Source organism: Panthera pardus, unplaced genomic scaffold (genome assembly GCF_024362965.1).
Source record: "Panthera pardus isolate Hobbes unplaced genomic scaffold, ASM2436296v1 HiC_scaffold_2, whole genome shotgun sequence".
NCBI lineage: Eukaryota > Metazoa > Chordata > Mammalia > Carnivora > Felidae > Panthera > Panthera pardus.
In genome coordinates, this window is record NW_026526765.1 from 28,686,824 (window position 1) to 28,714,552 (window position 27,729).

Sequence of the window (27,729 nt, forward strand, 5' to 3'; positions counted from 1 at the left end):
CAAGATCTTATGTCATCATGAAAAATGAAAGAACAGAAAGAAGGAAAGGGACTCAGAAGTTTCTGAGAGAGTGAGTATATGAACCAGACTAAAGCCATCTTGAGAAATTCCACCATGATGACTGCTTTGTGACCTAAAGCCTCTTAAATACAGCCCTTCCCCCCCCCCCCCCCCATTCTTCTCTTTTGTTTAACTACACCTGTGAGTAAACCCTCCAGGCTGGATCTGCTCTGGATATGATTCCTCCTGGGTAGCCCCCCAGCAAGTACTCCCCAGCCTTTAGGGCCATAAAAGCAGGTCTGTTAGGGGGTGGGGTTGTGGACATCGACTCATCTTGTGGTATCCCACGAGATGGACAAGCTTCTGTCCATATGTCCCCTTAATAAACCATTTGTCATCAAGCTGGGCTTGTTGGTCTTTTTCTTCAGTTTCATGGCTTCTTCGCTCTTTGAAGGTAGTTTTGCACATACCTCCTTTCCAGGGAACAACAGGAGGAAGTAAGCAGGGTGCTGTGTCTGGAAACAGGGAGTGCAGAGTGCAGTGGAAGGCACGGCTGTCTGCTGAAGGTGTGGGTCTGAGTGAGGACTTGATTGATGAGAGGCAAGTCAAGAAGCCAAGATCAAATTCACAGACACAGAAAGTAGAACAGAGGTTGCCAAGAGCTTCAGGGGTTGGGATGTGGGTGGTATGGCAGTTATTATTTCATCAGTGCGGTCTGAGTTAAGGAAGATGAAACGTTCTGGAACTGGATGATAGTAATGTTTACACCACAACAAGAATGCCTAATGCCACTAAACTCTATACTTAATGGCTAAAATGGTCAATTTTATGTGCTGTACATATTACCACAATTTTTTTTTAAAAAAAAGATGCCCAAGAGTGTTTCACAAGAACTTTTAAACAGAGGCAGCAAACAGTGAAGAGCAATTTGTGTGCCACCCTCAGGTGCCAATATGGGGAAGACACCAGGGCTGCCCTGTGCTGGGGAAAGCCTTCTAGAACCAGTGGCTCCCCAAACACCCATCAAGGCTGCACCCCCATCAGGCCTTCTTCAGCTTCCTGGCCCCACACAGCCACCTGGCCACCATGCCCAGCAGCTTCCCGCAGAGCCACAGGGTGCCCAGGGTGACCACCAGCAGGAACAAGAAGATGTCCAGCAGGTACTGCTCATGCCACGGCTGCTGCAGGGCATGGGCCTTGAGGTGGGCCGCACCCCCTGTCTGGAGGATGTGATTGATCCAGCCCACCAGCCTCTGGGCAGGGGTCAGGGGGTGGGAGCGCCTGATGATGCTGGCGGCCACCGCTGCTGACTTATACCTGTTGGCAGACACAGAGGTGGGGTGTTACTCAGGTGGTCTCAGAAGTCTTAGAGACCTTGTATCACACACACTCTTCCCTCCACACACAGAAGACTCAGTTTCAAGGAAAAGTTGTTGGCCTGGCCTGGCCTTGCCTTGCCACAGTCTAGCTGGTTCCACTGAAAAGTTCAAACTGGTGCCTCCATGCAAAGATCATGCTCTATGCTAAATGTGCTAAACTATAAAAAAAAAGAAAAAAAAATGACTAAGTCTATCAGAACTAGTCTCCACACAAGGAGGCTTATCACAAACTATAGATGTGATGTTATCATATATATATATATATATATATATATATATATATATATATACACACACACACACACATACATATACATGTACATATATATGTATATATGTGTGTATGTGTGTGTGTGTATATATATATATGCATATATATATGTAAAATACACACACACACATATCATGGATGTGTGGGTAAGCTATTTCAAATAAGAAAGAGAGCAGAATATTCAGAATTAAAATTTTCAGAATGAAAAGTTTCAGAATACTTGGGCAAGTAGTAAGGGCAGAAGGAAATATCAAAGGAATTTGAAAGTTTGTTGGAGCCATTATAAAGATACTCTGCTTGGGATGCATCCAAGGTGCATGTACTAACATAGAGGATTCAACATATATGTATAATATATACATGTAACATATATATTATACATACAATATATGTATAATATATACATGTAACATATATTTTATACATGCAATATATGTATAATATATACGTGACATATATATTATGCATACAATATATATAATATATACATGTAACATATATATTATGCATACAATATATATAATATATACATGTGACATATATATATTATACATACAATATATATGCATAATAAGCAGCTATTTTGTGCTGCTGTCTGGGCTAGGTGACATATGTGACTCTATGGACTGGAGCCCAGGACGAGGCCTGAACTTTTCTGCCTCTTCAGAGCATCATATTGGCCAGCACTGGCTTCATGGGCTGCAGCCTCCACATTTGGACAGGACCCCACATTTAGATGGGTCCTACACTTGCTTTATTCTATGCTGTCACCATCTTGAAATTCTTAATCTTTATAACAAGGGTGCCCACCTTTCCATTTTACTTGGGCCACACATTTTATATACCCAGCCCTGAAACACAATGTGTAGGGACCATCCCAGCCCTAATGACTCCATATCAGGGTCAGCAGATTATGGCCATTTCGAGTCTAGGTCTTTGAATAGCCAATGAAATTTACAAATTCATTCTTCTGCGTGATCATTTGCTACATATGAAATACCCAATATAATGAAATGTCTGAGGTTATCTGACCCCTGGAACTTAATAAGTTTTCTAGTGTTAAGAATCACAAGCTTCAGTGATTCTTCAGTCATCTAACAAGTACTCCTGTGGGCCTCCTTTGTGCAAGGTAGTATGATAAGTCCTAAGGGTTGAGTCACTTTGTGTCCTTGAAACACTAAGTCATTCAGGCCTTCTTGGTTATAAGGAAGAAAGAATAAAATTGGTCATGGGACCATTGTGCTGGATGAGAATTTTACCTAAGACATCATGGGCCTATTTGCTGACTCACTTAACAGAAATTCATCCCAACTTACTTTGTGGCAGGCCCTGTGCTAAGCCCTGGGAGCACAGGAGAAAACAAGAGACACACTTGGCCCTACAGAGGAGCTTCCTCTTTACTTTCTAGTGTGGGGGACACAAAATAAATTGAAACAGAAAGAAATGGGGTAGTTACTGATCCTGAGAACTGTTAAGGAAAAATGAATTATGACTGAAGAGGGTGAGAGAGGAGTGCATTTAGGACTGTCAGACAAAGACCACCTCTCTGAGGAGAGGACATTGGAGATGAGCCTGACTGCCATGAAGAAGTCAGTCCTTCAAGACAGGAGAGGAGAAGGAAGGATGTTTTAGGAGGCAGCACTGACAAAGGGCCTGAGACAGGAAACGGTGTAGTATACTGGTGGACACAAAGTCAACCTCCTGCCTCACTTGGAATTCTACTATAAGCAGTCCATAAACATAAGACCTCTCAGAGGTCCTGTGTAAGTAGGACAGGGTCCTTTAAACCCTAAGGTGCAAATTATTCTCAACATCTAACCTAAATTTTCTACTCTTGCTTCCAGAGAAAACAGGTCAGCTGTTAGCATCACATACATATTATTCCATGTCTTGGAAGTTTCAGCTTTTATTGCAAAAAGAGCCACACGGTGCTCTTTGTGTTTCATGTCTTCATTCAGCCTAAGTGACCACAAGCCCAGAGAGTTCCATACCTCTTGTCTTCTATGACTTGTTTCATCTTCACAGCCAAGGTCTCTTCCTTTATCTGCTTTAATGGGATAGAGACACCAAACTTTTTGGCTTCTACTCGGACCAGGTTTTCTGTCTGGTCTCCAAAGAGGGGAATCCCCACCATGGGCACGCCATGTTGGATGGCCTCCATGATGCTATTCATTCCACCATGGGTGACAAAAAGACGGATGCGTGGGTGAGCTGTTTCAAATAAGAAAGAGAGCACAATATTTCAGAATGAATATTTTCAGAATGAAAAGCTTGAGAAAACCAGGGCAGGCAAGAAGGGCAGAAGAATATACCAAGAGAATTTCAAGGTCTGTTGGAGCCATTTGAAGATATTTTGCTTACGATGTATCCAAGTGCATGTACTAACATACAAGCCTTGCCCTTGTACAGAAATTCTTTGCCCTGGACAGAACCCACCTAAGACTCAGAACCCAGGAAACTCTCTAGACAATAATGCTAAGCAAGACATATATCCCCTTCTGTCCGTCCATCCATACATCCATCCATACATCCATCCATACATACATCCATACATACATCCATACATCCATCCATACATACATACATACATACATACATACATACATACATCTTTCTATCAGCTCAATGCCTCCCTTTGCTTCTCTCATCTGTTTTTTTCATTGTGACTCTGTCTCTGTCTCTCTCTTGATCTTGAGTGCTCTTTTCTCACCTGTCAACTTATTTCCCTCTTCTCTGAATTCCTGACACATTCGTTGACATCATAATCTATTTGGCAATTGTAAAATTGACACTGTATGCATTGTCTCTTCAAACACATGAGTAGCCCCTTGAAACCAGAGACTAGATTCTACACTTGAGTATTTCCATCTCTAGCATTTCTAGCCCACCTTATTTAGAGCTAAATAAGATTACTATTGAAAATAAAAGTTTATCTCAGTTTATGTCACCCAACTTGAATGTACATCAGAATTTCCTTATCTCTTCTTTGAAAAGAGGATCATGTGCCTTGCTCCAGGCTTAAATAATTAAATTTGAGAAGTTGAGCTGGGAATCTATTCCTTCAATTTTCCAGGGTATTTTGAGTCATTATCTTGGTCATGAGCCTCTGATCCAGTCAGTGGTTATGGAAGTAAGGGGTCTGAAAGAAAGACCACAGGGCACAGAGAAAAACTACTGGAGGTGGGGGTGGGGGGAGGTGAGGGAACTCTCTGGTACCAGAGACAAAATGGACCAAATAACCAGCTGTGGTACTTCTTGGCACTTCTTGTTCATCTTGGCACTCAGGTATTTTGGCACATCCTAAAGACAGTATTGGTATTAATGTTATGAAGGTATGAATTGCTCACACTTCAATAGCTAAGAAAGATGTGGGGGAGGGTGGTATATGATATATGTAAGTGCACGTGGAAGAACAGGTACTCATGAAGCCACTAAATACAAGGGCATCATCCCTCTGGTATGTGTTCTCTAGAATCCGTAGGTTCTTTTGGATTGTGTTTGGGTGACCCTGTGTAAAACCTAATGCAGTAGGACAAGGTGACCTTGATGTCTACCAATGTCTCACCTGGGATAGAAAGAATGAAGGAGAGATGGCTATTTGGGCACCTGATCTCATTGGGAGTAGGGCCTGATTCCCCAAAAACTCCAGCTGGCCATTCCATTCCTGCTTCTTGGAGACTCACCTTTAGGTATCAGCAGCTCCTTCTAGAGCAAGTGGGATTACCCAACTAGAGGTCAGAGCCCGATATGCTCTAAAAATATGTAAATGAGACAGGTGAAGCAGACTTGGGCAGTTCTTACCCAGGAGGTCATTCTGAGGAAGCCAGTCCACGATTTTCACATTTGCTGCCAATTTGACGTCTTTGGGCCAGTGAGATGGCTTATACTTCCATATGACTCCTTGAGAGAGATGAGCAAAGGCACTGTTCATCTCCCTGAGAAGTTCCTGGGATTGAAAAGTGCTCACCATGGAGCCCAGGGCCACAAGGACAAAACCAGAGTCTCCAAACTTAGCAATGAAATTCTCAAATTCCTGGAGAGAGTTCAGAAAAGAAAAGGACGTGAAAAATGTTGTTCATGAAAACCTAGACAGCCATGAAATGAAAGCCATTCATTTACTGAACACACCTTCCTGCCATTCCTAGAGCTCATAGCCCCTGGGGCAGCTCAGCACCCTCTGCATGATGCTCATCCCCATTGTGTCGGAATATCTTTCTTCTTTAAAAGCTTGATTTTGTGTCAGGGCCATCCTAGACCCACTGCTCATCATAGGTGAAAGGAGACATGGTCACTTGAGAATTTCCTAAGGCCACCGGAAAATGGTAGTGTAAGAACAAACACTAGTGGGGTGTCAGCGTCTAGCAGAGGGAGCTGCAACGTCTGAGGCTAGATTGCAGAAACTGGGAGAAGGCCTGTAGCATAAGAAGAAGTGGAAGAAATGGAGGAAGGCTCCTGATCACTGGCTCAATGCACCATGTAGAGTGCTTTGCTCTGATACTTTGTGATATTCTTATTAACAGATCTTTGTAATTAATCTCTTACCTCAGTGGCTCACCCACATGACTACAAATTATATCTACATAAGAAGACACTTAAAAAGTGGTAATGCCCAGACCTAAACCTGAACTGGGCAGCTTGCTTTTTAAAGTCCTCAGGCAATTCTTAAGGAAGGCTGTGACTTAATGATGTAATCTGGGCTTAACACAGTTTTGTCAACTCTTGCTTCAAGTGTTTCTTCAGACTCTGACTCTGGACTTCTGCAGCCCCCTTTCCTCAGCTTCTAGATCCTCATTCCTGGATTGATTCCATCTAGCATAACGTTGCCTGGTTTACCATTCAAAGGACCACTTTGACAACAGCTTTGTCATTCTTTTTAATTACAAAAGCCACGTAAGTCCATTATCTAAAAACTGGAAAATATAGAGAAACATTTTTGAAAAAAGCTTCTGCTATCTCACAGACACTATAACCCTTACTCCCATTATGCTCTTGCTTAACAACTCCCTCCCCCTACCCTATAACCAAGACCCACCCTCCTATCAAGTAAAGTCTCCTGCAATCTGGCCTGGCTATATTTACACAACTGAGAATTCTGATCCAGTCTAGCTAGAGTCACCAAGGGAACCCAGAGTCATGCCTATCTTACTTTTACTTTAACACTTTGAGCTACTTGTTCTCTCCAGCTGGAACACCTTCCTCCCTAGCTCCATCCCTAAAAAACCCTACCACCAACTCAAAGCCCATCTAGTCCATGGGTCATTCCCCAACTCTCCCTGCTCACTGAGTACAAGGTCAGTAGAGGAAGCATAGACACTTGGGTACCTGGAAGACCCAGGTCACATCAGGGCTTTCCCCAGCTCTGCAGTGAATGGTAGTGGGAAAGTCACTTACACACCACCTAAGTTTCTGTCTTCTCTGTTATAAAAATGGAGATCATCATACTTCCTTCCAGGTGGCAAGATATTATTATATAAGATAAATTGCATAAAATGGCAACACAGTGCTGATAGGCAAAAGGAAGCCAACTCAGCTCCCTTCCACTTAATAACTTCTATTGCAGAAAAATAAATAAGTAAAAAAAAAAAAATAAGAATAAATAAAAACTTCTATGGCAGAAGAGCATCCGGGTGGTGCAGTTGCTTAAGCGTCTGACTCTTGATTTTGGCTCAGGTCATGATCTCATGGTTCTTGAGTTCGAGCCCCGCTTTGGGGTTTGTGCTCACAGTGTAGACCCTGCTTGGGATTCTTGGTCTCCATCTCTCTCACCCCCTACCCTGCTCATGATCATTTTCTCTCTCTCTCTCACTCTCTCTCTCTCTCTCTTATAAATAAGCATTAAAAAAAACCCTTCTATTGCAGTAGTCTGAGTTTATGGATTCAAACCAACTTAGCAGTTTTCACAATTTACAACGCCCAGGCCTAACCCCAGATCAATCAAATCAGAAGATGGGCTGAGGATGCTGGAGATGATGTCTGCAGTTCTTACCACCCAGTCCTACCTTGGTTACACACTCATAGTGTTGTGCATTTCATTGAGAATAACGCATCTCTTTTAACAATTCTCCCATTTAATGGATTCTTGCCACGTAGCTACTATACATAGGATCATGCAAAACGCACATGAAAATATCAACTTCTTAAAAGGCTTATGCCAGGGTGCCTGGCTGGCTCATTTGGAAGAGCATGCTCTTCTTGACCTCAGGGTGCTGAGTTCAAGCCCCATGCTGTATGTAGACATAGTAAAATTAAACTAAAATAAAGAGCTTAGCCTACCAAGGCCAGGACTAAAGAGGACACTCAGTGTACCATTTAGGAGGCCCTCAATCTCAGGGTTGTGCAAGTCCTAACACTATCGTTGCATGGTGCTAAAAATGAGTACTCCCTTAAAAAGCATGTCCTAGGCGCCTTACTTGCCTCACCCTACTTCCTTCCCAGGATTCCACTGGCAGGGCAGTCACCAACTCTGTGCTGAAGACCTCTGCATGAAGCCCACATGGAGAGCTACAGTTTCACTTACTTGTGGTACTGGTGTTACAGGTCTGGCCATTAAACCTCCAACATACACAGTGTTGGGAAGCAGGGGCCTAGCAAATTCAAGGGCAAAGTCAGAGTTAACAAACCACAGCTCTGCTTTCTTCAGAAGATGAGACAAAACTGGCCTAGAGCCTTCCGGGAAATGTTCCTTGATGGTATTGTCATATGCAGACTGGATTTGCCTTTGCTTCATGGTGAAATCAAAGAACATCAGAAAATTCTTCACTCGGCCCCAGAAGTCCATGTGGTCCGTTAGCAAAGAATGCAATACTGGCACATAAGACAGAGGGTTTGGTAGTCCAAAATCTATAGCACCAAACGAGGAAGAGAGAATGGACACAAATGGTTTTCCAAGCTTTTCAGCAACCAGGAAAGGACAGTAGTCAAAATTTTCAACTATCACTAGGTCAAAGTTCTCATTCTTTAAGGAATCCATGATATCACTTCTCCTTAGAAAATGGCTGCACTGAAGCCCTACTTGTTCCATAAATTTTAAGAATTTTCCAAATGTGTATCTATAAGAAAGAAAAAAACGGTAAACATTCATTGGATGTGTTAATTCCACAATACATAAAAGAATCTTGGGCTACAAATAAATATCCCAGATAAGCAAGACCACACCTAGCAGCAGCCCACCTATTCCACCACTGCCCATTAGTACCATCATCTCAGGCACTCTGAGCAGATGTTCTGCTCTTGAGAGGGTTCCCTTCCTCCCCTCCTCTTCTCTCCCTCATCTAAATCTCAAGCACTCTCTGTTCCAGTTTATTTAAAAAACACATAGAGATGCCTGGGTGGGTCAGTAGTTGAGCCTCAGACTCTGGCTCAATTCATGATCTCAGGGTGCTTGATTTTCAGCCCCACATCAGGCTTGCTGCTGTCATTGCAGAGCTTGCTTCAGATCCTCTGTCCCCCTCTCACTCTGCCTTTCCCCCACTCATGTTCTCTTTCAATATCTTGAAATCCATTTGGCACAACTGAATTGTGTTATCTGAAAACTAATTGCCATTGGTGGACCTTCTGGTCTAGGAACTTTCTCTGACCATGCAAATTTCACATATCTCTTTCTATTTGATAAACTCTGTAATATTCTCATAAACTTTCTTTTACCTGATGATTACTCAAACAGTGGAAGTCACTTGATGACACAGTTCCATAAATATTGACCATATAGGCTATTTTTAAAAATCATTGTATAATCTGAATGTGAGAGATCACCTCACACAAGGGATCATTTTATCATATAGAACCCAAAACACAGCAAAAATGGGAATTCCACATTTCTATGCCTAAAATTTAAGCAATGCAAGAAAAGAAAAGGAAAGCCTGATTAATAATAAACATATTATTGGCTTGTCTACTTCAGTGTAGGTTGAGGTGTCCAGAGAAGATAATGACAACGAGTACAAACATGTAATTAATACTTTTCCCATGGGAATATTCCAGGAGCTAATCTCCTTAAAATGCTTTCCGATAACTGCCTATATAGAATATGATTGTTTACTTCCTGCTTGAATAATCTACAGGGAAATAGATAATGATGTCCATCTGTACTTTAAGGTATCAGAGTTAACAGGTGCAAGAGCTCAAGACATCCTGCTGGCTACATGCAGGACCAAGAGAATCAACACCCTGGCATCCCTTTAAGCGTACTGTACCAGTGCATCCCACATGGAGAAGGTCCAGAGGTAGGGAACTTTTTAGCAATACACAGAACTCTTCCTGACATTTAGAATTAACTTCAAGTTACACAATGGAAGTGACTGGCTAAAATCCTCCTCTGCTATGCATTTTTTGAAGATTTCACATAGCAAAGGAATGATAACCAGATATTGTAGATACTTACAATAGTGCTGTAAAAATTTCCATATATAGCTCATTAAGCATGCTTAAAATTAAGCTAATAAATAGAAAAAAATGTTTAAGAATCCATGGTTACCCATGCCTGTTTACAAAAATATTAAATGAATGGAAAAGAGACAAAGCCTATACTTAATATAACTAACAGCACAAGATAATATAGATTAAGTGTCAAATGAATAGATTAGATCAGTTCTAGACAGGAAGGACTGTGGTCTCCCAATTGAGGGAGGAAAAAAAACTTTATGAGAAAAGTCAAATGTAAGCAAGACCTACACTAGTAAGTAGAATTTTCAGATAGAAAGAAGGCAAGGCCACTATAATTAGTTAGGAATGGATGTTTGTCTTTCCACATTAATGTCTAAGATTAAGCAGTTATGTGCTTCTTTCCATTCAGATGAAACAAAGGACTCATGTCTTATTTTGCACGAGGTTCATTGCATTTTTAAAAGGACCTTACATGGCCCAAAATAAAAATAAATAAATAAATAAATAAATAAATAAATAAATGGACTTTACATAGCCAGATGTTCAACTACTACAAAACCAGTGTTCATAATTCTTCCCTCCAATACTAGAATATGTGTGAAGAAAAGGAGGAAAAGTAAGTGGCTCTCATTTCCCTAACAACAGTGAGAGGCTGAGGTACCTGTGCTTTTGTGGTGGGGAGGTTATAAACAACGATTGTAAGAGAGGTGTTGAAAGGAAGTCCCAGAAAGATCAACCTCTACTTGCTACAGAAATCCATTCATGGAAGAGGCACAGTACAGAGCAAAGAAGAATCTCGAGTGACTGCACTGGATGAATTGGTGTAAATACTTGTTTCCCTAACCATCCACTCATCGTCTATTCCTTCATCCATCCACCCATCCGTCCATCCCTGTCTTACGTATACAGGCCAAGCATCCAGGCATCCATCCATTCATTTGTATTGCTAAAATAGTGACTCTTTGGTTCAAAGACATAACAATTACCTGCCACCCAAAGCTTCTTCGATAAAAAAATCAAAATTATTCTTCAATCTTTTGTTATAGTCTTCAGGTGGAAGCCAAGGGATAACTTGGTATGATATCTCCTTCTCTTTAAAATCTAGAAAACACCCATGGGTTAAAAATGTGAAATATGCCGCAAACCATGGATTAACATTAGCATGATAATATCATCATGTGTTTGCTTAAATAATTCTATATTTATAGAATGTTTGCCTTTTGATATATTTTTGTATGGTTTGGTTGCATTCTCATTCATTTAATCTTATAAAATGATTAACATCTATGGAGAATCTTACACTGATTGAGGAGTGCTTTTCAATTTAAAGTTATAGAAGCTTCCATTTAAAGCCTCCATAAGGCATACCTATTTGTCCTATTTTACAGGTCAGAAAACAAAGTGAATTGAAGTTAAGACAATTTGTCAAGGTTGCACACACAGGAAGTTACAGTCTTTGTATTTCAGTACAGGTCTGTTTGATTCCAGAGCCTCTGCTCCTTCTGTTTTAGAAAAACTCATTTTCATTATTTAGAGTGATAAATCCAAATAGTTTTTTGATTCAGTAAAAAGTACTAAAAAGCTTCTATAAAATACTAGACCGCTGTACCTCTACTTACCAACATGGTTTCTCCCATATACCCATGTGTAATAAAAAGTCTGAGTCCACTTTTGATGTTTGACTGCTGACAGTTTTCAAGCCCTATCTCCCATGCCCTCTTTTATGCTTCTTCACCTGGGCAAACTAGTAAGAGAGTCAGCATGTTCCCTCTCTTGACCCTAGTGGGAGTTTCAAACCATGCAAGGAAGGCCAATGAGGGGGAACCCTCAACACATCCCAACTCTCTACTCACAATAAAAACTCAAACTAGTCATCCCTTCCAGCCTCTAGAAAGCCATATTTCAGATTTGCTTAGGAGCCTGCCCTACTCTTCCAAAAAAACATGCCTTACTATTTGAGAAATAAAAATTTCATACTCTCTTATGTATGTGAGCTTTCATCAGTCATAACATTCAAACAAACTGTGTGTAAACCAGGGATACATTAGTGCATAGTCCTACACACTAAAACAAGCCCAATCTTAGTGAAATTACTGCTATCCAAGTATGTACTGGCAAATAAGTAACACTTTGGTTTGCGAGCATAATTTGTTCTGGAAACATGTTTGTAATCCAAAGCACTTGTATATCAAAGCAAATGTCAAGAACCATTGTCTCAGTTGTGATCACGTGATGTTCTGCATCACGTAATACTCATATTGCAAGACACTGCTCATTTATCAAGTCAAATTTTATTAGAAATGTTTGCTTTTCTTGTGGCATGCTTACAGAACAATTACTTGCAATACAAGGTTTCACTGTATTTTGCAATCATACTTTTGGCTAATATGTTCTGTTCAGTATCTATGTCAACAGGTTCTCAATGTCAGTTTGCCTTCACCTTGGAAGGGACACAGTAGACCTTTAACTAGTTGTCCATAGGGTATTTCAATGGTCCTACCATTGGCCACAATCTTTTTTTAAATTTATTTTTTAATTTAATTTTTTAACGTATTTATTTTTGAGACACACAGACAGAGAAGGAGTGTGGAAGGAGCAGCGAGAGAGGGAGACCCAGAATCTGAAGCAGGCTCTAGGCTCTGAACTGTCAGCATAGAGCCAGACATTGGGCTTGAACTCAGGAACTGCGAAATCATGACTTCAGCCAAAGTCAGCGCTTAACCGACAGAGCCACCCAGGCGCCCCTGGCCACAATCTTTATTGGCAAGATCTTAACCACATCCAACTTTCCCCAGGAGCACAGGTAGGACATTATATTGACAATATCCTGCCCTGAATAGATTCATTTGACATACTCATCAGGATTGAGAAACATTCTCAAAGGAATTCACATAAAGGGATGAGGCATTACCTCATATAAGTCTCAAGGCCTAGGATCTCAGTTAAATTCCTGGGAATTATTTGATAAGATTTCCTGGGAATTATTTGATAAGCTAAGGCCTCCTGATCGATGACACTATGAAACAAAAAGCGATGACTCACAACAGCACAATATCTCAACAAGTCCAACATCTCTTAAGCCTTTGTGCAATCTGGAGACAATAGATTTCTGATTTATACATTTTCCTTAAATCTATTTATGCTTGTTTTTGAAAATCAGCCCATTTTGAGTAAGGCCAATATCATAAAGATCTAGAATCTGTCCAAATTGCAATACAACAGGCACTGCCATTAGTGACCCCCATATTTGCCTTCATTATAAAGGCTTTGGCAACCTCTTCCCATTCTTCCTGGAGTTGGCTAGACCACTTGGATAGCAGTATTAATTTCTACTTGCTGCTGTAATAAATTACTATAAACCTAGTTGCTTAAAACAAAACAAATGTATTATCTTATAGTTCTGGAGATCAGAAGTACAAAATGGGTCTCCCTAGGACAAAAGTATGGTGTGGGAAGGCCAGGAATTCCTTTGGGAGGCTCGAAAGGACAATCCATTTTCTGGTCTTTTCCATCTTTTAGTGGTTGTCTTCATTCCTTGATTCATGGCCTCCTTTCAGCTGGCAATGACATCATCCATTACCTGCCTTTCCCTTCTATCATCACATTTCCTACTCTTACTCTCTTATCATCTCCTCTTTTTTTAGAAGGACTCCTATAATAATATAGAGCCCAAATGGATAATCCAAGATAATCTCCCCATCTCAAAATCCTTATATCAATCACATCTGCAAAGTCTCCTTGCCATGTAAGGTAGCATATTCACTGGTTCAAAAGAGTAGAGCATATCTTTGGGTGGGGGCATCATCTTCTACCACCATGTTCTGCTCTCTGGACATCAAACCCCCATGTAAATATCACATAAAAATTACATTCACCACACCCAACAGTCCAACAAGTCTCAATCCTTCACATCATCAATTCATAGTTCAAAATCTCATCTAAATATCATTAGCTCAAATGTCTCAACTTATATTATCCAAATAATTCAGTCAAGTGTGGGTGGAACAGTCTGGATATGATCCATCCAAAAGCAAAGTTTCTCTATCTGTGGACCTATGAAATTAGGAAACAAGTTTATCTGCTCCCAAGGAATATTAAGATGCCAGTTGTAGACATTATCATTCAAAATAGAAGAAAATGACAGGAAAATATGAATCTCTGGACCTAAGAAATGTTGATATCTAACTGGGAAGACAATGTTAAGTTTTAAAACTGTAAATAATCTGCTGTGAATTAGAATTCAGCCCTGTAAACTAGAAGTTCTACCCTCTGGGTTCACTGCCTCAAACTCAAGAGTTTTCATTTGTTCGTCATGAAAGGTAGCACAAGTTTTCAGCTGAATAGTTTATGGGCATGTTTCTTAATTTGGGGAAATTCAGTGGGCTTCTTTCAAGTCACTCTTTCTCTGTCCTTTTCAATCCAAACTGTCAGTGTTTATCCCGGTATAAAATTCTCAAGTACCTTCTGGATCTTCTGGTTATGTCATGGAATTCACTCCTCTGAACAGGAGGTCCTCCACAGATCTTTAAAAATAATTCCATCTCCACTATTGGTGTCAGTCAATGTGGCTGAAGAGACCCACTGAATCACACACCTAATATTTAAAGAGCTTTGTTAGACTAAATATTATGACCTATTTAGAGAAAATAGGAAGAGATTATCCGGCCACACTTTCTCTTTCCTCACATTCAATCCCCTAATTTTAGAATCTTTTGCAATCTGGATAGGGTGAGAGTTTCCAAAATCATGAAGTCCTCATTCCTTTATGCTTAATAGTTCTTCCTTCAATTTATCTCTTTCCTTTCACATTTTATTATAAGAAGCAAGACATCCTTAACATTTATATTTTTACCAGAAGTGTGTTTATGGTGATTTACATGTTGTCTAAGACAATGTAGATTTTCTCTACCATGCTCCTCTCTTCCTTCTTCACCCTCATTAGCAGAGTTTTTACCTTTGTTAATAAGATACAATTGACATATAACATTACATTATATTCAGGTGCAAGACTTAATGATTTGTTGTTTGTATAGATTGCCAAAGGGTTCTAACATCCACATTTCTACCAATAGTATGTTCAAGACATACTTGCTGCTGTATGTTCTACCAATAGTATGTTCTACCAATAGTATGTTCAAGACAATCTGGACTTATTCTATCATACTTCTTAATATTTTTCCAGCCTGTATTGGTAACCCAATTATAATGCCAGATATTGGTTGGAGCAGCAGCACATGCGAATATTGAAGATCTTTGCTTTTTAATGCTTGTAATTTCATTTCTTTATTAAAGTAGTAAATAAACTAACAAGATGGGGAAATATGTCCAAAGAAGGAGTTAATAAACGGTTCAAATGTTACAATACAGGAGGAGTTAAGATGGCATAGACATAAGGAGATCCTGGGCTCTCCTTGTCCTTCAAACACAGCTGTATTGAGGTCAGACCCTAGGGGAGGCAAGACTCCCTTACAACAAATTCCTCCTTCCCATTCCCCTCCCAACCCCCGCATGAGGCACAAGCTTATTTACTGGGGCAAACTGACTCTGAACCAACACAATGGGCCTCTCCACCAGAAGACCAGCAAAGGCAGCACCTCACATGCACCAAGTGTACTGAAAATCAAGTGCTTCAAAATGACACCTGCAGTTCTGGTGATACTAGGACCAGGCTTAATTTTTTTTTTCTTTTTTCACTTTTTTTTTTCTTCCTTCTTTGTTTTGGAGTCAGGCTTGCAGTTTCTTCTTAGTTTGTTAGTTTTCTTTTTTTTTTCATTTCCTTTTTTCTCCTGTTTTTTGTTGTTTTGTTGTTGTTTGTTGTTTGTTTGTTTTTCTTTTTGGATCAGACTTTTTTTTTCCTTTCTTTCTTTCTTTTTCTTTAGAATCAGGCTTATAGTTTTTTGATCATTTGGTTTTTTTCACTCCTTTTCCTTTTCTCTTTTTTTGGAATCAGGCTTTTTTCCTTCTATTTTTCCAGGTTCATATTAACAAACTAATCAAAGCACACCAAGTAAAAGGTCCAAACAGTCACCACTGCAAGCAAGGAGGACCTCTGCGGAGGACCGGCCAGTGGGAAGGAGCAGCCAAATTTCAATAGCAGAGTGCACAGTGTACACCAGAGATACTTCCTGAAGTGCCAGACACTGGACAGTGTATAACCCCCTTTTTTGAAGTTTTTTTTTTTAACATTTATCCATCTTTGAGAGACAGAGAGAGACAGAGCATGAGCGGGGAAGAGGCAGAGAGGGAGACACACAGAATCCGAAGCAGGCTCCAGGCTCCGAGCTGTCAGCACAGAGCATGACTCAGGGCTCAAACTCACGAATGGTAAGATCATGACCTGAGCCAAAGTCGGACGCTCAACCGACTAAGCCACCCAGGTGCCCCTATGACCCCTTTTGAATAGAGCATTATTCTCAGGTGCAGTAAACATAACAAGCTGTGAAAACATGCAGAACACAGAAACTTAGCCAAAATGACAACACAGAGGAATCCTCCCCAAAAGAAAGGTCAAGAAGAAATCACAGCCTGGGACTTGCTCAAAACAGATATAAGCAATATATCTGATCAAGAATTGAGAACAGCAGTCATAAGATTACAAGTTGGGCTTGAAGAAAGCATAGAAGACACTAGAATAACCCTTGCTTCAGAGATAAAAGACTTAAAAACTAGCCAGGCTGAAATTTAAAAATACTATAAGTGAGATGCAAAATCTAGTGGATACAGTCACGATGAGGATTGAAGACATGGAGGAAAGAATAGGTGACAGAATATAAAACTATGGAACATAATGAAGCTGAAACAAAGAGGGAAGGAAAACCATTAGATCGCAAGGGGAGACTTAGGAATCTTAGTGATTCTGTATAATGAAATAATATCCATACCACAGTACTCCCAGAAGAGAAGGAAAGAGGGCGAGAAGGTTTATTTGAACAAATTTTAGCTGAGAACTTCCCTAATCTGGGGAAGGAAACAGGTATTCAAGTCCAAGAGGCACACAGACTCCCCGCAAAATAAACAAAAACAGGTCAACACCATGACATATCCTAGTGAAACTTGCAAAATACAAAGATAAAGAGAGAATTCTGAAAGCAACTAGGGACAAAAGGTCCTTAACCAAAAAGGATAGACACATAAGGTTAGCAGCAGACCTGTCCACTGAAAGGGAGGCCAGAAGGGAGGGGCAGGAAATATTCACTGTGCTGAATGGGAAAAATGTGCAGCCAAAAAATTCATTATCCATAACAGTTGTCATTAAGAAAAGAAGGAGAAATAAAGAATTTCCCAGGCAAACAAAAACTAAAGGAGTTCATGACCAACTAACCCAGGCCTGCAAGAAACTTTAAGGGGGACTCTTTTGAGTGGAGAAAAAAAAAAGGCCAAAGCAATAAAGACTACAAAGGACCAGATAACATTGCCAGAAACACCAACTCTACCGGTAAATAATGGCACTAAATTCATATCTTTCAATAATTACTTTGAGTGTAAAAGGACTAAGTACTCCAATAAAATGACATAAGGTATCAGAATGGATAAAAAAATAAGATCCATCTATCTGCGCCTAAGACAGACTCATTTTAGAGCTAAAGACACCTGCAGATGAAAATGAAGGGGTAGAGGACAATCTATTATGATAACGGATGTCAAAAGAAAGCCAGAGTAGCCATACTTGTGTCAGACAAATTTTATTTTAAAACAAAGACTGTAACAAAAGATGATGTAGGATATTGTATCATAATTAAGGGGTCTAGCCATTCAAGAAGATCTAATAATTGTAAATATTTATACCACCAACTGGAAGCACCCAAATATATAAATCAATACATTAATAACAAACATAAAGAAACTTATTGATAATAATACAGTAATAGTAGGGCACTTTAACACCACACTTACAACAATGAACAGACCTTCAAATCAGAAAATCAACGAGGAAACAATGACTTTGAATGAAACACTGGACTGGAAGTACTTATATCTGGACAATTCTTAGATATATTAACAGATACAGTCAGAACATTTCATCCTAAACCAGCACAATACACATTCTTCTCGAGTACACGTGGAATAGTCTCCAAAATAGATCATATACTAGGTCACAAATCAGCCCTCAATAGGTACAAAAAATCAAGAGCATACCATGCATATTTTCAGATCATAATGCTATGAAACTTAAAGTCAACCACAAGAAACAATTTGGAAAGCCCCCAAATACATGGAAGGTAAAGAACATCCTACTAAAACTGAATGGGTTAACCAGGAAATTAAAGAAGAAATTATTTTTTTCTTTTTTTAATGTTTATTTATTGTTCAGAGAGACAGAATATGGGGAGGGTGGGGCAGACACAGAGAGGCAGACACAAAATTCAAATCAGGTTCCAGGCTCTGAGTTATCAGCACAGAGCCTGATGCAGGGCTCGAACCCATGAACTGCAAGATCATGACCTGAGCTGAAGTCAGACACTTAACCAACTGAGCCACCCAGGTGTTCCAAAGAAGAAATTAAAAAATACATGGAAGCAAATTAAAATGAACACACGACAGTTCGAACCCTTTGGGATGCAGCAAAGGCAGTCCTAAGAGGAAAGTATATTGTAATTCAGGCCTCTCTCAAGAAGCAAGAAAGGTCCCAAATACACAACCTAACCTTACACCTAAAGGAGCTAGACAAGGAACAGCAAATAAAGCCTAAAGCCAGCAGAAGAAGGGACGTAATAAAAATTAGAACAGAACTAAATGATATAGAGACAAACAAAAACAAACAAACAAAAAAACCACAGTAGAATGGATTATAGAAACTAAGAGCTCATTCTTTGAAAGAATAAACAAAATTGATAAACCCGTAGCCTGACCTATCAAAAAGAAAAGAGAAATGATCCAAGTAGATAAAATTCATGAATGAAAGAGGAGAGATCACAACCAACACAACAATAATAAAACAATTATAAGAGAATACTATAAAAATTATATGCCAACAAATTGGGCAATCTGGAAGAAATGGACAGTTCCTAGAAATGCACAAACTACAGAAATTGAAACAGAAAGAAATAGAAAATTTTAATAGGCCCATAACAAGCAAAGGAATTGAATTAGTAATCAAAAATCTTCCAACAAACAAGAGTCCTGGGCCACATGGCTTCCCAGGGGGATTCTACCAGACATTTAAGGAAGAGCCAATGTCTATTCCCCTTACATTGTTCCAAAAATTATAATGGAAGGAAAGGTTTCAAACTCATTCTATGAAGTCAGCATTACCTTGATCCCAAAACCAAAGACTCTACTAAGAAGGAGAATTATAGGCCAAAATCCCTGATGAAACTGGATTCAAAAATTCTCAACAAGATACTTGCAAATCAAATTCAACAGTGCATTAAAAGAGTTATTCACCATGATTAACTGGGATTTATTCTTGGACTGCAGACGTGGTGCAATATACACAATATGATCCTCTCAATAGATGCAGAAAAAGCATTTGACAAAATACAACATTCATTCTTGATAAAAAACCCTCAACAAAGTAGGGATAGATGGAACATACCTCAACATACAGGCCATATATGAAAGATCCACAGCTAATATCATCCTCATTGGGGAGAAAATGAAAGCCTTTCCCTTATAGTCAGGAACAAGGCAAGGATGCCCCCTTTCACCATTACTATTTAACATAGTACTAGAAGTCTTAGCCTCAGCAGTCAGACAACAAAAAGAAATAAAGGGCATACAAATAGAGCAAGGAAGAAGTCAAACTTTCACTATTTGCAGATGACATGATACGCTATGTAGAAAACCTGAAAGACTCTACCAAAAAATTGCTAAAACTAATGCATGAATTCAGCAAAGTTGCAGGATATTAAATCAACCTGCAGAAATCTGTTGCATTTGTATACACCAATAATGAAGCAGCAGAAAGAGAAATCAGGGAATCAAACCCATTAAAAATTGCACCAAAAACAATAAGATACCTGGGAATAAATCTAACTAAAGAGGTAAAAGATCTGTACTCTAAAAACTATAAAGACTTATAAAAGATATTGCAAAGGACACAACAAAATGTAAAAGCATTCCATCCTCATGGATTGGAAGCACAAATATTGCTAAAATGTCTACGCTACCCAAAGCAATCTACACATTGATTGCAATCCCTATCAAACTACCACCAGCATTCTTCACAGAGCTAGATCAAACAATCCTAAACTTTGTATGGAACTATACAAGACCCCAAATAGGCAAAGCAATCCTGAAAAGGAAAAAACAAAACTGGAGACATCATGATTCTGCATTTCAAGCTATATTACAAAGCGGTAGTCATCAAGACGGTATGGTACTGGCACAAAAACAGACACAATTGTACAACTATGTAGTCAACTCATCTTTGACAAAACAAGAAAGAATATCCAATGGAAAAAAAAGTCTCTTCAACAAATGATTTATGGTTAGGTAAGGGAAATGAATGCAAAAATGAACTATTGGGACTTCATGATAAAAGTTTCTGCCCAGCAAAGGAAACAATCAACAAAACTAAAAGGCAGCCTACAGAATGGGAGAAGATATTTGCAAACAACATATATGATAAGGGGTTAGAATATAAAATCTTTAAGGAACATACCAAACTCAAAACCCCAAACCCAAACAACCCAGTTAATAAATGGGCAGAAGACATAAATAGACACTTTTCCAAAGAAGACATCCAGATAGCTAACAGACACATGAAAAGATGCTCAACATCATTCATCATCAGGGAAAGAAATACGCATCAAAACCACAATGAGATACCACCTCACAACTGTCAGAAGACCTAAAACTAACAACACAGGAAACAACAGCTGTTGGGGAGGATGCAGAGAAAAGGGAACTCTCTTGCACGGCCGGTAGGAATGCAAACTGGTGCAGCCACTCTGAAGAACAGCATGGAGGTTCCTCAAAGAATGAAAAACAGAACTACCCTATGATCCAGCAATTGCACTGTTAGACATTTACCTAAAGGATACAAAAATACTGATTCAAAGGCATACATGCACCCTGATGTTGATAGCAGCATTATCAACAATAGCCAAACTATGGAGAGAGCCCAAATGTGTGTGTGTGTGTGTGTGTGTGTGTGTGTGTGTGTGTGTGTATATATATATATATATATATATATATATATATATATATATATAAGAATATTATTCAGCCATCAAAAAGAATGAAATCATACCATTTGCAACATCATGGATGCAGCTAGAATGTATTATGGTAAGCAAAATAAGTCAATCAGAGAAAGACAAATACCATACGATTTCACTCATATGTGGAATTTAAGTACGAATACAGATTAACATACGGGAGGTGGGGGGAAGAGAAGAAAGGGAAACAAACCACAGGAGAGACTTTTAACGACAGAGAATCAACTAGGGTTGATGGAGGGAGGTGGGTGGGAGATGGGTGATGGGTATACTAAAGAGGGAATTTGTGATGAGCACTGGGTGTTGTATATAAGTGATAAATCACTGAATTCTACTTCTGAAACCAATATTTCACTGTATATTAACTGACTAAACTTTAAATTAAAAAAAGAAAAAAAGAAAATAAATTCCTAAAGCAAAGGCAGTTATTGTGACCTGAAGGTCACAAAACAAGAAGCATTCCACACAGCCCTCCACCAATACATCACATGCACAAATAACACTGGGTGTGTTATTTCCTAAGGTCGGGAAGACAGACAAGTCTACACACAGGCCAAAAAGCACCTCTGGATGATTCAATTTGAAAAAATTCTAAGAACTTTTCCTCCAAAAGTTTATCCCCACATTTGCTTTCCAAACACTCTGTTAAACATTTACTTTGGATCAAAGATCAGGCTTCAGTTTAAATGATGGTGTAAATGTGAAAATATCTATCTCAGTGCTAGTCACATAGCATTTCCTAAGTAAATGTTTACTTTCAAAAGAAGCCCTCCAAATAAACTCCCCCTCAAAAAAACACAAATGTTACATTACACTGAAACGGGAAGCAGGTCAGAAATAACACCCCAATCATGTGTTTTCCCTATTTGCAGATGTTTAGTAGAGCTCTATTCCTGAAGTAAAGAATGAATATGCTGTTTCAAAGCCTCAGAAATGCTCGTGATTGGGGCATATTGAAAGAAACTCTACTCTAGACTCTTTCTTTTTTTTTTTTTATTTAAAAAAATTTTTTTAATGTTTACTTATTTTTAACAGAGAGAGATACAGAGTATGAGTTGGGGAGGGGCAGAGAGAGAGGGAGACACAGAATCCGAAGCAGTCTCCAGGCTTTGAGCTGTCAGCACAGAGCCTGACTCGGGGCTCGAACTCACAGACGGCGAGATCATGACTTGAGCCGAAGTTGGGCACTCAACCAAATGAGCCATCCAGGCTCCCCTAGACGCTTGCTAATTAAGTTTTATTTTATTTGAGAGAGAGAGAGAACCAGTGGGGGACGGGCAGAACCATAGGGAGACACAACCCGAAGCAGGGTCTGTGCTAACAGCAGCAAGCCCAATGCAGGACTCAAACTCACAAACCAGAAGATCATGACATGAGCCAAAATCAGATGCATAACCGACTGAGCCATCCAGGTGCCCCTGCTGAAATTATTTATTAATCAATCTGAAATTCTAATTTAACATAACTTCATTTAAATTTTAATTAAATTTAATTGCAATTTTCAAAATCAAGATTAACTACACTGACAAATTATCATCAACAAACTACAGCTCTTTATTCATGTCTGTCATCAAGGCAGATACAAAGAGATATGTATATAAATAATATTCACTGAAGAATGAAGAACCTAATCTAGAAAGTGATTTAAATGACCTTAAGTAGGCACTCAAAGACATATTTCTACAGCAGCTTTCACGACAGCATTATTCACAATATCCAAAAGGGGGAAACAGTGCAAATGTCCATTGACAGATGATGACTGGATTAACAAAATGTGGTATGTACTTACAATGCAACATTATTCAGCCTTAAAAAGGAAAGAGATTGTGATCCATACAACAACATGAATGAGTCTTAAAGACATGATACAAAGTGAAATGAGCCAGACACAAAAAAACATATACTGTATATTTCTATTTAAATGAAATACCTAGAATAGCCAAATTTTTCGAGAAGTAAGGCACAGTAGTGGTTACCAAGGGCTTCAGGCAAAGGGTATTTGGCAGTTACTATATAATCAGTACAGAGTTCCTGTTTGTGATGATGAAAATGTTCTAGAGTGATGGTTGCACAACAATGTGAATGTACTTAAAGTCACTAAACTGTCCAAAACAAAATGTTTAGTGATCAATTTTATGCTGTGTATATTTTACCACAATAAATATCTTAGAAGAAATTTTCACAGTAAAAAAAAATTTGTTTTTAATAAAATCTAAACAACAACAAAGGCTGATCACCTTCAAAATTTTATAATTTCTCAGAATTTTATTCCTCAAAGATGCTGATTAAAATTGAATCTTTTTTAAATCAAAGCCTGAGAAAACTACAGATAGAGCAATCCAGAGCTTAAAGTCCTAAAGCCACCCAACACTATTATTAGCCTGCCATATGACCTTGGGCAATTCATTTCAGTTCTCTGGGTTGCTGATGTCTTGTCTGTCAACAGAGAAGAGTTGATAAGATTTCCTTGCTCATTTTGACTAACATTCATTGGATTCGATGATTCAGTTAAGAACATCCAACATCATTATCCACAAACTCATGGGCAGTCATTGATTTTTCAAGAAAACAAAATCATCTCAATTATGGGATCTGATCTCACCTGCCTAAATAAGGGGCTTCCTGAGAGACCTTTCTTAAATTTCAGTTATCATAGGAAGAAAAGTAATCTCTGATATAAAAAAAAAAAAAGAATGATCCTTTCCTATTAGAAATCTTATATATGGATGAACACTTCTGTTCACATATTTTCAAGCTATGTTATGAAGTGCCATTTACCAAAATAACCTGTAATAATATGTGGACTGTTGGTTGGGATGAAGGTAAGGGAGGAAAATATGAGACTACAGAGTGTGGAGTGCTGGTAGACATAGCCAGCAAGTTTTACAACACTTTACTTAAATGCACGCGCGCGCGCACACACACACACACACACACACACACACACACACACACACTTTTCATTGTTTGGGTCCAATTAGATTTTAAAAACACTTTTCTGAGCCCATTTATGCAAAAGGCATTGTTGCTTCACTCTACACTTTGCATAGAGCAGAAGGAATCAAGGATTAGTGGGAAAAGATACCTGATATGAATGAATTCCCTCTCTGGTGAAGCATGGTGACATTATGACCATGATCTTGAAGAATCTGAGACACCCGGTCCAGCAGCAGATGATGGCTCCCACCTAGGAACAATTCACAACTGCATCTTTGTAATCATGAGAATAGAGTGCCTGAAGTTGATGGGGTGATAGAGCCAAGACATGAGAGATAGAGAACAGAAAGATGACGGTGAGTAGAGGAAGATCAGCTTCATCAGTCACGCTGCCCATCTCCATCTGGGTAAGGCACAGCCACTCACCCTGAGCCTACTTGCCCAAACCCTTGACCTTGGCAAACCTCCCTCTGATTCTTTTGTGTGACTCTGGTCACAAAAGTGACCAAACATCAGTGTGATGAGCCTCTCTGTGCTTAGGCTTTAAGGAGTTCCTGATTCTAAGCACATGCTGATTCTAGCCAGGCCTTATGGACACTTGGTGCCCTACAGAAATAACTGTACTGATGCAAAGTTTGGCACAGTGCTATATATGAGTGTGAAGGACTCCTAGCGGAAAATTAATCAGAGCATTTCTGGAATCCTTCTCTCTGGAAGTTTAGGCTAATGTGAGGGCCAAAACATGGGAACTTAACATCAGTCCAGGAAAGAGCCACTGGAGCAAAGGAGAGAGAGACACCACTTAGAGCCAAAATTCTTCAGATTCAAATATATTTGGCAGGAGGCTTCTCAGTTGGGGTCTGCATTTTGCTGAATATCAAATTAAGGCATTCAGAATAATTGTGGACCCTTCCAGTGGAACTGCAGGATCCTGTATGCATGAGAGACTGAGACACCACCCATCCTAGAAATATCCTGGGATCCCAAGGAAACAGAGTATGACCCCCTGGGGAGGTACAGTTTCTATCACATCAAGTTGTATCTAAAACCATATGCTACCAGGGGCCATTTTTATGGAATCTATGAGTCTCAGCAATAGTCAAAGCCAGACCACACGGGAAGGAATAGAATTTGCCCAAGCTGGGAACTGGGGGTTGTTTGGAAGATGAAGGTCCCATGATGATTGGGTCAGCTCACATGGATGTGAAACCACAGTAATAAAAAAGTTTAAAAAAGAACTACAGCAATAGTGTGCATCTAGTTTCTTATACTCTAGTTTTTAATAGCTATACTTGTGTTGCCCTGAGGTAACACAAATTACATAAAACATGAACCCTACCCCCTCAGACTCCCTGCTCTGACTCTACCTTTAACCCATGCAGGAAATGGATTCTGGAGAGAAGGCTTCCTGCACCTGCACAGGCAGCCATTCCTAAAGGTCTTGGTGAGCACAGTGCATTCTGGAACAGAGGCAGGGCTTCAGTGCCTCCAAACCACACCTTCCTCCCCACCTCACAGAGTCCAGAGGACATGTACTAACAAGAAGCGAGGGAGTGCTTTTGTGTCACTGCTACTAACAATCAGAAAGAAAACTAAATGAATAAAAAAGGAATTCAAATGCAGTTACAGGGTTTCTTAAAGAGTGATTTTTAAAACTACCCACTAAAAGTGCATGAGATTGGAAGCTGTGAAAAGGCTGCTCCTGGGCTGAGAGAGTGGAGTAAATTCCTGCTGTGTGCCTTTAAGGAGGTCCAGTGTGCTCTGGCAAAGGTGCCCGACCCTTAAGTTTCTTGTTCAAGAAAACACTGTGGGGCTAAATGAGATGATTCAGCGTCCTTCCAGCTCTAAGATCCCCCCGATTCCCAGTGACCTATACAGTCAAGTGACCTAAAAGAGCCCCCTGTGAGTTGAAATACAATGTTGGGGAAGCTCCATCCTAGGATGACCCTTCATCCTGGTATGATTTTCCTTTTCATCTGCTAGTCCCTTTGGTGCAAAAGTAAAGGAGATAAAACTGAGGCCACAAAATGCAAAATTAACAGTCCCTCAAGTCCTTCAAACACTTCCAGCCCCACGGGTGAAAAGGAGTGGGCACTGGAGAGACCTGAACGCCCAGGGTCCACTCCCCAACCCTGGCCAGTTCTCTAGATTTTCTCTGGATGAAAACACCCTCCTAACTGTTATTGAAATGCCTTCCCTTCTCCAATTGGCTCCCATGCAGCCTCAGAAAATCCGTGCTGCTGTCCCCGTGAGCTCTTCCCTGGGCCTCCAAGAGCCTGCAAATGCTCCCCCCCGCCCCGACCCCGTCTCTGTCGACAATTGCTGCACACCCCTGAGAAGCTTAGGGTGAGCCTCTGAATGTCCAAACCACCCTGGGGAAGACGCTGCCCTGCGTCTCGAGCACAGGGAGGGATCTCAAACCTCTCGCCCCATCCCTGTGCCTTGCAGAGCTAGTCTGAATAGGAAGAGAGAGGAAAGGGTATTCTACTTTCTCCAGAAGTATCTTCTTCACCCCTACATGAGGCAGGGGCTCCTCATGCCCCAACAACCCCCTCCCGCCTCTCCCTCCTGCAGCCTGGGACCCAAGCGCTGCCTGGAAAACCCCACAGAGTGACCCTTTGGCCCAGGGCTATGTGCCTGAGCCTTCACGCAGGTAGAGTCTGGGACGAGCCTGTGTCTGATTCTCCAGCCACGCACTCACCCACCAAAGACAGGGTTAGGATCTTGGCGGCCTCAGAGAGCAGGAACCCGGGCAGAAGGAAGCCAGCTAGCAGCAGCACCCACTGCCCCGCCATGCTCACTCCTGTACCAGCTGCGGAGCCCGGTCCTGTGCCCAGAGCCTGCACCCCGCGCCCCACACAGTAACCTGTGCGCCCTGGGGACACGCACTGCACTGGCAGCCAAGGAGATGCGCTGGCAGGCAGCTTGGGAGGAGGTGAGAGGTGGATCCTGCCTGTCGTCTCTTTCTGTCTGTGACTTCTTGCCCTTCTGCTCCTCCTCCCCGGGTGTTTGCTCCACTGGCTAATATGTCCTCACCCTCCCTAACCTCAGGCATCTGGCAGAAGGAAGGAGGGGTTAGTGAGCTCTCCTTAACCCCTCTCCTTCCATGGAATCACTACACTCTCTGCGGAGAACATACTCTGAACCAGGAATGGCAGGGACTTCAGGAAGTCATTTCCACGATAGTGCCACCCCCAGGTGACTCAGACCCATCTCCATTTTAGAGATTCTTCCATGAATTTTCCCACCTCCTAACTGCACTATTGACCTCATACTGTCATCCCCATGCCCCATTTCCCCAGGTACCTGCTTAAAATCTCTGCGAGTCTTCCAATCTCAAGACACCGCTCCCTGGAAGGGGTTGTGTCTACTCTCTAGAAGTCAATCCCCAAGAGAAGTCCACCTATCATTCCTGGACTGTATTCTGAGGACCTCTTAAGGAGGTCATTTATTTATGAAGACGTGCCAGAGTCCTAACTCTACAAGTCCAAGTCTTTACCTGAAGGTTTGAACCTCTACTGCTGAGACTATAATTCCAATGAGCATCATAAAATAGGACTGGGGATATTTCCACAGTCTCCTCAGGCACAAACTGAAG

General features: G+C 40.4%; 1 protein-coding gene across 2 annotated transcripts; it reads right to left on the reverse strand.

Moving 5' to 3' along the window:
* Window positions 1–804: 804 nt before the first annotated feature.
* LOC109260106 (UDP-glucuronosyltransferase 3A1-like) lies at window positions 805–27,201 on the reverse strand. Of its 2 annotated transcripts, none has more exons than XM_019438097.2 (7): window positions 27,021–27,201; window positions 24,280–24,381; window positions 11,019–11,133; window positions 8,168–8,699; window positions 5,452–5,683; window positions 3,642–3,861; window positions 805–1,317 (listed from the first exon to the last, which is right to left on the reverse strand). In XM_019438097.2, the coding sequence occupies exons 1-7, from the start codon at window positions 27,184–27,186 to the stop codon at window positions 1,041–1,043; spliced, it is 1,644 nt and encodes a 547-aa protein (XP_019293642.2). In that variant the 5' UTR covers window positions 27,187–27,201; the 3' UTR covers window positions 805–1,040. The 2 variants fall into 2 exon arrangements, with proteins under 2 accessions (XP_019293642.2, XP_019293643.2); XM_019438098.2 differs by having other exon boundaries at window positions 26,833–27,070.
* Window positions 27,202–27,729: the final 528 nt, after the last annotated feature.

What these genes read in the sequence shown, in the direction of transcription:
- LOC109260106 (XM_019438097.2), bottom strand. Translation starts at nt 27,186, where the DNA reads ATGCCTGAGGTTAGGGAGGGTGAGGACATATTAGCCAGTGGAGCAAAC. An exon ending in GAAGAAGCTTTGGGTGGCAG is followed by an intron (nt 8,700 to 11,018) that starts GTAATTGTTATG and finishes TCTTTCTTATAG; the next exon opens with ATACACATTTGGAAAATTCT. An exon ending in CTGTAACACCAGTACCACAA is followed by an intron (nt 5,684 to 8,167) that starts GTAAGTGAAACT and finishes AACTCTCTCCAG; the next exon opens with GAATTTGAGAATTTCATTGC.